At 37.5% G+C, this 12,051-nt stretch overlaps 1 protein-coding gene across 3 annotated transcripts in view; it reads left to right on the top strand.

Moving 5' to 3' along the window:
• Nucleotides 1-11,785, top strand: part of CEP120 (centrosomal protein 120) — a 74,105-nt gene extending 62,320 nt beyond the window's left edge. For 2 of the 3 annotated variants that reach the window (XM_042982838.1, XM_042982849.1), the window contains exons 20-21: nt 6,034-6,179; nt 9,940-11,785. In XM_042982838.1, coding sequence (XP_042838772.1) covers nt 6,034-6,179; nt 9,940-10,174 — 381 coding nt within the window. In that variant the 3' untranslated portion in view covers nt 10,175-11,785. The other variant, XM_042982856.1, reaches the window with a different exon arrangement.
• The last annotated feature ends 266 nt before the right edge of the window (nt 11,786-12,051 follow it).

The following is a 12,051-nucleotide window of genomic DNA, read 5'->3' as shown; positions in this document are numbered from 1 at the left end:
CCTAGAAACAGATAAACTACCAAAACTGAAACAGGAAGAAATAGAAAATTTGAACAGACCCATAACCGGTAAAGAAATCGAATTAGTAATCAAAAATCTCCCAAAAAACAAGAATTCAGGGCCGAATAGCTTTCCAGGGGAATTCTACCAAACATTTAAGGAAGAGTTAACACCTACCCATTCTCTTGAAGCTGTTCCAAAAAACAGAATTGGAAGGAAAACTTCTAGACTCATTCTATGAAGCCAGCATTACCTTGGTTCCAAAACCAAAGACTCCACTAAAAAGGAGAACTACAATTCTGATGAACGTGGATGCAAAAATCCTCAACAAGATACTAGCCAACTAGATCCAACAATAAATTTTAAAAAATTATCCACCATGACCAAGTGGGATTTATACCTGGGATGTAGGGTTGGTTCGAAATCTGCAAAGCAATCAATGTGATGCATCAATAAAAGAAAGGACAGGAACCACATGATCCTCTCAACGGATGCAGAGAAAGCACTTGACAAAATACAACATAATAAAAAACTCTTGGTAAAAACCCTCAAGAAAGTAGGGATAGAAGGGTCATATCTCAAGATTATAAAAGCCATATATGAAAGGCCATTAATACCATCCTCAATGGGGATAAACAGAGTTTTCCCCCTCAAGTTAGACCTAACCTAGGAAGAGGAATGTCCACTTTTACCACTGTTATTCAACATAGTATTGGAAGTCTTAGCCTCAACAATCAGCACAAAGGAATAAAAGGCATCCAAATCAGCCAGGAGGACGTCAAACTTTCACTTGTCGCAGATGACATATTACTCTAAATGGAAAACCCAAAAGATTCTACCAAAAACTAGTAGAACTGATCCATGAATTCAGCAAAGTCACAGGATATCAAATCAGTGCCCAGAAATCGACTACATTCCTATACACCAACGATGAAGCAGCAAAAAGAAAAATTAAGGAATCAATCCCATTTACAATTGCACCAAAAACCATAAAATACCTAGGAATAAATCTAACCAAAGAGGTGAAACATCTATACACTGAAAACTGTAGAAAGCTTATGAAAGAAATTGAAGATGACACACACAAAAAGGAAAAATACTCCATGCTTCTGCATAGGAAAAACAAACATTGTTAAAATGTTGATATTCCCCAATCCACATATTCAATGCAATTCCTATCAAAATAACACCGGCATTCTTCACAGAGCTAGAACAATCCTAAAATTTGTATAGAACCAGAAAAGATTCTGAGCAGTCAAAGCAATCTTGAAAAAGAAAACCAAAACCGGAGGCAATCTCAATCCCGGACTTCAAGCTGTATTACAAAGCTGTAATTGTCAAGACAGTATGGTACTGGCACAAAACCAGACACTAGGATCAATGGAACAGAATAGAGAACCCAGAAATGGACCCACAAAAGTATGGCAAACTAATCTGTGACAAAACCGTAAAGAATATCCAATAGAATAAAGACAGTCTCTTTCTTACACCACACACAAAAATAAACTCAAAATGGATGAAAGACCTAAATGTAAGACAGGAAGCCATCAAAATCATAGAGGAGAAAGCAGGTAAAAACCTCTTTGACCTCGGCCTGGGCCACAGCATAGTCTTACTCAACATGTCTTTGGAGGCAAGGGAAACAAAAGCAAAAATGAACTATTGGGACTTCATCAAAATTAAAGGCTTTCTGCACAGCAAAGGAAACAATCAGCAAACTGAAAGCCAACTGACAGAATGGGAGAAGATACTTGCAAACGACCTGCCTGATAAAGGGTTAGTATCCAAGACCTATAAAGAACACATCAAACTCAACACCCAAAAAAGCAATCCAGTGAAGAAATGGGCAAAAGACATGAATAGACACTTCTCCAAAGAAGACATCCAGATGGTTAGCAGACATATGAAAAAACGCTCAACATCACTCATCATCAGGAAAATACAAATCCAAACCACAATGAGATACCACCTTACACCTGTCAAAATGGCTAACATTGACAACTCAGGCAACAACAGATGTTGGCGAGGATGCAGAAAAAGAGGATCTGTTTTGCACTGTTGGTGGGAATGCAAACTGGTGCAGCCACTCTGGAAAACAGTATGGAGGTTCCTCAAAAAATTAAAAATAGAACTACCCTACAACCCAGCAATTGCACTACTAGGTATTTATCCAAGGGATACAGGTATGCTGTTTTGAAGGGAAACAAGCACCCCAATGTTTATTGCAGCACTATCAACAATAGCCAAAGTATGGAAAGAGCCCAAATGTCCATCGATGGATGAATGGATAAAGAAGATGTGGTATATACACATACAATGGAGTATTACTCGGCAATCAAAAAGAATGAAATCTTGCCATTTGCAATTACGTGGATGGAACTGAGGGTATTATGCTAAGTGAAATTAGAGAAAGACAAATATCATATGAATTCACTCATATTACTTTAAGACAAAGAACAAATGAACATAAAGGAAGGGAAGCAAAAATAATATAAAAACAGGAAGGGGGACAAAACATAAACTCTTAAATATGGAGAACAAAATAGAGGGTTGCTAGAGGGGTTGGGGGATGGGCTAAATGGGTAAGGGGCATTAAGGAATCTACTCCGGAAATCATCGTTGCACTATATGCTAACTACCTTAGATGTAAATTAAAAAATTAATTAATTAAAGAAAAGAGTCAGATGCTCAGCCAGTTGAGCCATCTAGGTGCCCCCTCAAGACATGAGATTTAATTCAAGCTGTGCTTAGTGGAAAATTTCATAACCTTGAGTGCACTTAAAAAATAAGCAAAAAAAAATTTTTTTTTTCAAAACATCCCTTTCAAATAGTAAAAGAATAAGAAATTAAGGCAATTAGACGGAAGGGATAAGTAAAAATTAATGAAATAGGGAGGAAATGTGCATATAACACAGTCAACAAAGCAAAAAGTTCTTTGAAAAGACCTCCTCCATGGAGTGTTCAAGGACAAAAAGAGAATATCAAGAAAAAAAAAGGGGGGGACACAGGAATTCTGATCCCACAGTCATTTAAAAAGAGAGGAGAAAGGTATTAAAATTTTTTTGTGAACTTTAGATACAGAACTTACAAAACTGACACAAGAAGAAACAAAATATTCATTGGATAGCTGTTAGGGAAATTGAGTCTGTAATGAAAAACTTTCACACAAACGCTCTAGACCCAGATGGCTTCACATGTGAATTTCAGTAAAAGTTTTAGAACTAATGCTAAACTTAAACTGTTTCAGAAAGAAGGAAGACAGAACATTTTTTAAAAACGAGACTAGTATAATCTGGATCTCCAAACCTGACAAAGATATTATAAGAACAAAATCAATTGGACATCCAGTCTCAGGAACATTGATAAACAGTGTATAAGCATCTGAACTGAGTTTATTTATTAAATAAAGGTTAAGTTGGTTGGTTAACACCTTCAGAAAATAAACGAGTAAAACAAAAAGGGTGTATCAGTTGGAAAGGAGAAGATAAAACTATTATTTGTAGATGATACTATTATATTTAGAAAACCAAAAAGTATCTACAGGTGACAGACTAGAGCTAATAAGTGAGTTTAGCAAGTTTGCTGAAATGAACTCAGTACATAATTACCAATTTTAATTACACTAGGGCCAATTAGAAAATGAGAATTTAAAAACTGCCATTTACTATAACATCAAAAATCAAGAAATACCTACGAGCATATTCTAAGACTGTTCTTACCCTTCATCTGTAGAGAAGTAGAAAATATTAAATGAAATTAAGACCTAAATAATTGGAGAGGTAAACTGTTCACTGATTGAAGAATCAGTATTGTAAACATAATGCTTTTGGCCAAAGTGATGTGTACATTAAGCACACTCGTAAGCAGATCCCAGGAGACTTTCTTTATTCCAGCTTTAGCAACAGAGATTTATATAAAAATGTCAGAGTCCCGAATAGCTAAGAGAATTCTGAAGGACAGCCAGAGGTGGAAGACTTAATACTATCACTTATCAAGAGTTATTATTTTCAAAGTTACAGCATCAAAGCAATATAACTGAATGCAAAGGCAGAGAAATAGATCAGGTGAGAGATTCCATAAACAAACCCATACATATATTACATACATGGACAGAGGTGGTATATCAGTGTTGTTACTGCCAAACCATGGGAGATGGAACTTTTTTTTAGTAAATGTTGCCACATCAGTTGAAGCTCTATATGGGGGTGGGGGTGGGGGTGGGGGGAGAAAATAAACTTGATCTCACACATCCTCAAAACCAGTACATGAATTACATATACATGTACATGAATTAGTGATCTGAATGAACCTTCAGGATGGTATAAGAGAGCATCTTCATAAAGAGTCTCTTCAAGATTGAGGCAGGCAAAAATTTACTTAAGTTGGACAAAGAAGGCACCAGCCAAAAAAGATGAGACCAGATGTGGACTCTGTCAAAATTAAGTCAAAAACACCACTAAAAGGAATGAAAAGGCAAGAAAAAATAAAACTAGTGGAAAATATTTGCAATATTTAAATAATTGACAGAAGACTTACTCAGTATATATAAGGAACTATGAATATATCAATAAGGGAAAATGCATAGCCAAGTAGAGCAATGTGCCAAATGACTGAACAGGAAATTCACAAAAAGAAAGAACGCCGTTACAAATATTATACCATGTTCAACCTCATTAGTCTTTGAAAAAAAATGCAAAATGAAATCACAGTGAGATACCACCATGTAACCTATCAGAATGATTTAAATAAAAAAAGAAATTACCAAGTGCCAATAAGAATATGGAGCCCTGGAAAACTCACAGGCAAGTACAAATTAGTTCCAACTACTTTGAAAGCTATTTGACAATACTTAGTAATACTGAAATTTTCGTATCCTTCTGGTTGAATCCTATACCCAGTAGAAAGGCATACATAATGTTCACATCAGTTTTATAGAACGAAATTACAAAGCAACCCAAATGTCCCTTGACGGTGGAATGAATAGACTGTGTAATAGTATATAGGAATGGCAGACATCAGCTATACCAAATACAAATGAATCTGCAAACCATTTTAACTCAAGATAGCCAAACATAAATATATACAATTCCATGTACATGAAGTTCAAAGCAGTCAAAAGTAATTTGTGGTGTTAGAAGTTAGGGTAGTAATTACCTTGAGGAAAGGATGAGTGGTTAATGGCTGGGCAGAAGCCACAGAGGCATTTCTGGGGTTCTCTTAAATTTCTGTTTCTCAATCTGCACGGAGGAGTTTGCTTTGCAAAATTTTACCACAATGTCCACTCGTCATTTGGCAGTTTATTGTTATTCAGAAAAAGTTTATGTTAAAAAAAGACATACCTGTTGATACAGTTCTCCCCTTTGGTGGTTCTGACCCCAAAGAAAAGGACCTGTCCCTCAAAACATATGTAGAAAGGACCATGAACCATCTCTGTTAGATGATAGGGTGTTTTACTGAAGCAGTGCTTATGATATCAGAAGTGCCTGTTCCTGAGAGAGTGGTTAAGTAAACCATGGGGTATCCATTCTGTGGAAGGTTAGACATTCATTCTAAAGAAATTTTATATCCTAGCTGCAGAGATTTTTGTGTGATCTTGGAGAAGAGTAGAAAGGCATATTATTTATTACCTGAGCTTGAAGGAGAATTAGTGACCAGTGCAGAGACACTTAGTTCAATTTTTCAGGGTACATCTTTGTATAATTAAACTATTTCTTAGATGCTTTTACCACTGCTCCCTGGGGCACGTCATTATGTTGACAGCAGACTCTTTCTTTCCTTCATCTTCTGTTATCTTATGGTGGTTATCTAACCTCAATTCACTGATTGGGCCATGAATGATTATGGCTTATAACCAGAAGACGAGTGAGAGCTTTCAAGAGAGCCTGGGCCTTCCCAGATAGTAGGTGACTCATACAGTTGGAGAGCATGGCTATATCATGGGTATCATCTAACAGGATTATGAACACAAGTCACAGTCCTATGAGATACATTTATTCCTAACATAAGAGTATTGGCTTGTTTTTTTCTTTCGAGCGGGAACAAGAAAGTCAAATGGCTCGTCTTAAAAAACAGCAAGAAGAATTGGAACAGATGAGACTACGTTACCTGGCTGCTGAGGAAAAAGATACAGTGAAGACGGAGAGACAAGAATTGTTGGATATAAGGAATGAATTAAACAGGTATAATAACCAAAAAATTCCCTTTTTTTCCAGACACCAATGCAAGTTCCAGTAGGAGAACCTTTAATTGGCTATTGGTCCAAGGAAAGTACAATGTCAGAGCTTTAAGAAAAATGTAGTGGACTAGCAAAATAGAAAATCTACACTAAGGACCATTATGCTATTTTTTGCCATAAATGTAGGTGTATGTAGCTTTTTTGTTCCTATTCATAGCGTTAATCCTTTAAATTTTATTTTTGTATGACTGCTGTAGGATTCTCGCTGCTCTTTCAAGGTAATTGATTACACTGAATTTTTAATAACATAAAAGTAAGACACTTCAAATCTAGTTGTATTATTAATATAAATAATAAAATTGCCCTTACTTATTGAGCCCTTACTATAGGCCAGGAGCTTTTATAAATGCTTTCTTGGCTAATTTTTTTTTTTTTTTAATCTTGAAAGCAGCTTTGTGAGGAAGATATCATCCCCATTTACAGACGAGGAACCTGCTGATTAGAGATTTAAGTACCCTTTCCAAGGTCACATAGCTAGTAAATCATGGAGCCAGGAGGGTTCACATGTGATTCTGTGGCTGTGTTTTTAATTACTGTTCACCACTGGACTTCTCTGGAATGTCCTGTTCATCTGAGTTACGATTTCAGCAGTATTGCATGTCAGAAAAGCCATCATTAGAAAGCAGCATAAGAACAAATTACGGACTTTGGGGGAAGACTTTTTAAGTTAGTTGATCAAGATACTAGTATTTTCATTTCAGCACAGCAAACCGTCTTAGCTTGGGCTGCCATCTGTACACTGGGTGGCTTCAACAACAGAAATTTCTTTCTCACAGTGCTAGAGGCTCAAAGTTCCAGATCAGGGGACGAGCATGTTGAGTTTGTGGTGAGGACTCTCTGGCTTGTACATAGCTGTTTCACACTGTGTCCTCCCACTGTCTCTAGCGTCTTTTCTCCTATGAGCAGGAATCCCAGCATGAGATCCCCACCCTTATGCTCTCATCTAAACCTACTCACCTCCCGAAGACCCTTTCTCCAGATACCATCACATTAAGGATGAGAGCTTCAGCATATTAACTTTGAGGGACACAAAATTCGGTCCACAGCACATACATTTGACAGATGCAGTCACTCTATTAGGTGGGTTCAGAGCTGAATTAAACAACTACACTTAGAATATTTCTACATAAATATCAGTTGGAAAAGGTTAAGGTCTGTAGTGCCATGCTGCAGGCTCCATTTTCAGATTTTCGTTTTTAATCACATATTTGGTGGCCACTGTATTGTAAACGTGGAAGATGTTACAAATTAGTGAGTAACATGATCCTTGCCTTCCAGCAATTTGCTGCCATACGCATCTAGTGCATGTTTTGGTTCTAGGCCACTCTATATTAAGCCTCCGCTACTTACTAAGCATGATTCTGTTGGCTGAAGATAGCCATTTGGTATCAAATTTGTAGGTCATGCAAAATTAAATCTTATTAATAAGATATTAAGATTATTAATCTCAAGAAATTAGGATTTAGAGAGAACTTAAACCAATAAGTAGATTAGAAACAAAAGCAGAGTCCTTATAAGAAAAACCTCTTAAGTGATGGGCAGGACATAATAAAATGGTTGATGTGAGGAAGCCGGGGAGGATTTGAGTGGCCACTAGTAACTGTGTGACTTGGCTGTCAAAGTGCCACTGCAGTTAGGGACATGGATAGATGTGTTCAGTTACTCAGCACTGGTAAAACCACACCTGGGGTGTTCTTACCCACGTGCAACACGTTTTCAAGTCAGTCACCTACCTTGAGGGCTTCCGATGGAATGTGACCAAAAAGGTGGTTAGGAGAGTGAGGGATATTGAACTTGAGAACTCTAGGGCAGAGTATTAGACAGCTGTCTTCAAGTAGCTGGAGGGCTATTGAGCTAAAGAGAAGTCGGTGCCCTTCCTGAGCAGAATCATAGCCAGCTGTTGGAAAGGAGAAGCCTGGACACTAAGTTCTTTGTAAGAAAGAACTCTAACAGAGCAGTTGTACAAAGCAGTAGGTTCCTAGTGATAGAAACATGCAGGTGGAGGCCAGACACGTGTTTGTCAGGGATGTAGAGTGTCCTTTGACAACTTTATGGACTTTTTCAGCTATAAGGTTCTAAAGATCTACTGTGAGCCTGATGGGTGATTTGCGTTTTAGTCAAGATGCAGTAGGGATAATCTATCACTTGTATAAAAATTCCATTTATCTTTCATGCATAAACAGATGAACATGAAAATGGTTGGAGTTTCTAATACATAGTTTGATGTCATATGTCATTAGTTTGCACAGAGGACCCCTTTCTCCAAGAGAACTACAAAAATCACAACAGGGGCGGCATCCATACGAATTGCTCTAATTTGTACATTTTTCCATTAACCATTTGATTTCCACCCCTGTCCCAAACCACAGTGCTTTCACTACTTAGGCTTCTTCTCTCACAACAGATGGAGATGTTTGGTATCCTTCTGGGACTGTAGACTTCAGTTTCCTGTTCGTTTGTGGGGAATCTTTTTCATACACTTGGAACACACCAAAGTGTATGCTGTCAAGAGTCCTGCACCCTTTCTCGGGGCTCAGTCCTCCTTGTCTGTGAGACCAGGACTCTCCTCACTGCATCTCCCCAACTCTGTGTCAGTTCACAAGTGGATTTGGTTCTCATTGGCATGGTTACTCTAAAGACCATGCAGAAGCCGGGGCTCAGACTTAACTGCTTCATCCTTCTTATTTATAACAACAAAATTTAGGAGTAGTTGCAAATGAAAACATTTTTATAGCTACTTGCTAGAGGAATATGAGGTTCTCTCTTAATGGTATATTCTCAGTTAAAACAAAACCTATGCCTTGTCCAAACTTGGTATCACTATCATGTAGTAAGTATACTAAGTATATGACATTTACAAGGCAGTGTGGTTAACAGTATTCCATCGGAAGTACCCAGATTCCAGTCTGATACCTGCTCCATTCTCTGTCTCCTGGATGAGGCATCACAAACATAATGTGAAGACTTGGCAAACAGAGTCTTCAAATGTACATGCCCTCTGAACCAGGCATTCACATCCATACAGTTTCACTTTCTACAAAAATGCTCAGTGACCTCAGCTCCATAATGGAAAGTTTTCTTCACGATTCACTGTAGTATCCCCAAAGCCTAGTACTGTTTGGTACATTTGTGGAATGAATGGAGAAGGAAATTCTGTTCAAAACAACAGAGGTTTAACCACAACCTAAATATCAGCAATAAAGGATGATTAAGTAACGGTACATGCAAATGATGGAGTGTTGGGGAAGCCCTGTAGAAGTACCCTTAGAGATGTAAGAAAACTTTTGTTATATTAGGAAGTGAAAAAAAATCATAGACAGCCTTGCCTGTATACTATCGTCAATGTTTTAGAAAAATATTTAAAATACACGTGACTTTTTCATAGAAAATTATTACTTGGATGGGTTATCTAAAGGAAGATCATAATGATTTCATTTTCTTTTTTTGCACATTTCCAGAACGTCTACAGTTCTTATGTATTTCATTATTAGAAAAACAAGTATTGTTTTCAAAACTGTCTTTGAAGAGTATGCTTACTCTGGCTAGCCAAGTCGAATGCTGGTTTTTGTCGTCTTCCTGAAAATCCTACTACAGACATAATTTACCATTAAGTCATTTTTTAAAACGGGGTTGTTAACAAAAAAATCAGAACCCAACATGGTATTTGCTGCCTGCTAGAGTGGTATTGGTTCTTGACTTCTCAGGTTAAGGCAACAAGAACAAAAACAGTACCAGGATTCCAGAGAGATTGCAAGTGGAAAAATGGACAGCCCACGTGGCAACCCATTGGAAGAAGGTTTGGATGATTATTTGACTCGACTCATAGAAGAAAGGGATACTTTGATGCGGACGGGTGTGTATAATCACGAGGATCGAATAATAAGCGAACTAGACCGACAGATCAGAGAGGTTTTGGCAAAACACAATGCCAGTAATTAATAACATTTGGAAAATCTTTACAGAGACTCCAGGCTTAAATTTTAATTTCATTGTCAAACTCTTAAAAGAAGAGAAAATGGATGTTTTAAAAACCTATTTTCAATTTTTTACAAGGAGAATTTTGTATGTTATTGTACAGTATTTATTTGATTTTATTTTCCTTATGCTACCTCTCCCACCCTGGTTTTATTTGTCATTGCATTTTATACACTCACTTTAAATGACTTTTCATTATTTCCCATAATTTATGATTTCATGGCTAACTTTCAGAACAGCTTTTCGTGAGATTTGTTCTTAGAGAAACGACTACGGTAGTTTCCAGTTACCTAATTTTTCATGTCGAGCCAAAAGAGTCTATGTTGCACTTTAAAAAAGCCGTGTCCTGTTCATTTGAATATAGAGATCTCTCCAATTTTATTTAACTCATGTTAGATGGCCTGTGTTTTTAACTTGTAACTATTTGCCAAGGACAGGTTTGAAAACAGAAAACAGGATCGATGCAGAGAAGCCATAACACACACTGAATGACAAAAACAGTCATTTGTGTAAATAAAGTTCATACAGAGCAAACTTGTTTCAGCAAGTATTGAATTTCCAAATTTTCCGTGTGCTATTATCTTGCAGGAAGATGACAGTACTAGCTTTAAAAGGTCTTCTCTGCCCATCTCCTGCTCAAGATTGTGTTGTTTTCTTTTCTTGAAAAGAGGGATTTTTTTATCTTCCAGTAACACTGATGCTCATTGTTAACCCAAACCCTCTAATGTAACAGGCAAACAGACACAAAGGCCCGTGCTGAGAAAGGAGGAGTGAAAAACGGCTATTTTTTACTCCCCCTAATCTTAATCAGTCTTTTTAAAGTACACGAGATGAAATCATTGGATTTATGTAGTGCCCTGTCTATAGAAGCTTCTGAGAATTCCTATACAACGTCTTCTTCATGGCCAACATCTGTCCTCAGAGCAACACTTTCTACCTCCTTTTACAGGGTGCCCAAAAGGCTGGTTAGCAGATTCACAGATTATGTGAGTCTTAAAATACATGCTGTTTAAAATTTCCTGATTCCCAAATACAATAAATTTAAGTGTACTTCAGGAAATAGGTAACATTTACCGAGAACTTCCATAAAAGCAGAACAGGCTGTTGGGAAACATGAAAATAATTTTCCCTTGTTTTCAGGGAGGTGTATTTTTTGGAAAAGCAAAGCCCCAACACACATTATAGGTTTCATTTTGTTTCCTTAATAACAAAGTATTCGTCTTCTAAAAACAACCCAGCAGTAAAAAACAGAGAAAGAAATTTCTGAATGAGAGAATATGGACTAGGTGAATCACAGCAGGAATCGGAAATATTAATTATGGTTAAACCTTTCTCTCTTTAACTCATGTCCCACGAACGGAACAGGAGTGTTGTTATTTCGGAAGGTCTCTGGTAAAATATTGTGACTGTGCCTTCACCTGCTTTGTGTGCTGTGTGTGACTGTTTTCAGACACTAGAGGGGGCCTCAGATTTAAAGAAACAAAAGGACTTTTCTCATCTGGTGTGTGGTTCACTTCGCCTTCTGTAAAGCCATCCTCTGGCTCTGTCACTTAACAAATAAAAGTCATAATCCGATGTCTCTTGGAGATCCCGAGCAGTCTGTTACTGTTGTTCCGGCACAGGGTCGGCAAGCACTCGGTACTCCCCGTCGAGTCACTTTGTGTTTTTGGTTTTTAAATGCTTACATCGCGGATGCTTTTCTGTCTCTTAAAATTGGGAACATCTGAAACTGTAAAACCTTTTCTGGAGTCCTTGAGCAACAGCCATTTCATATGTAAGTGTCCGTGAACGTGTTAACACCGGTCGCCTTACTGAGTTAGCATCAGTGTCGGGACTGGGAG

This window comes from Panthera tigris, chromosome A1 (assembly GCF_018350195.1).
Source record: "Panthera tigris isolate Pti1 chromosome A1, P.tigris_Pti1_mat1.1, whole genome shotgun sequence".
In the NCBI taxonomy this organism is placed as follows: Eukaryota; Metazoa; Chordata; class Mammalia; order Carnivora; family Felidae; genus Panthera; species Panthera tigris.
This window is presented reverse-complemented; position numbering and strand designations above follow the sequence as displayed.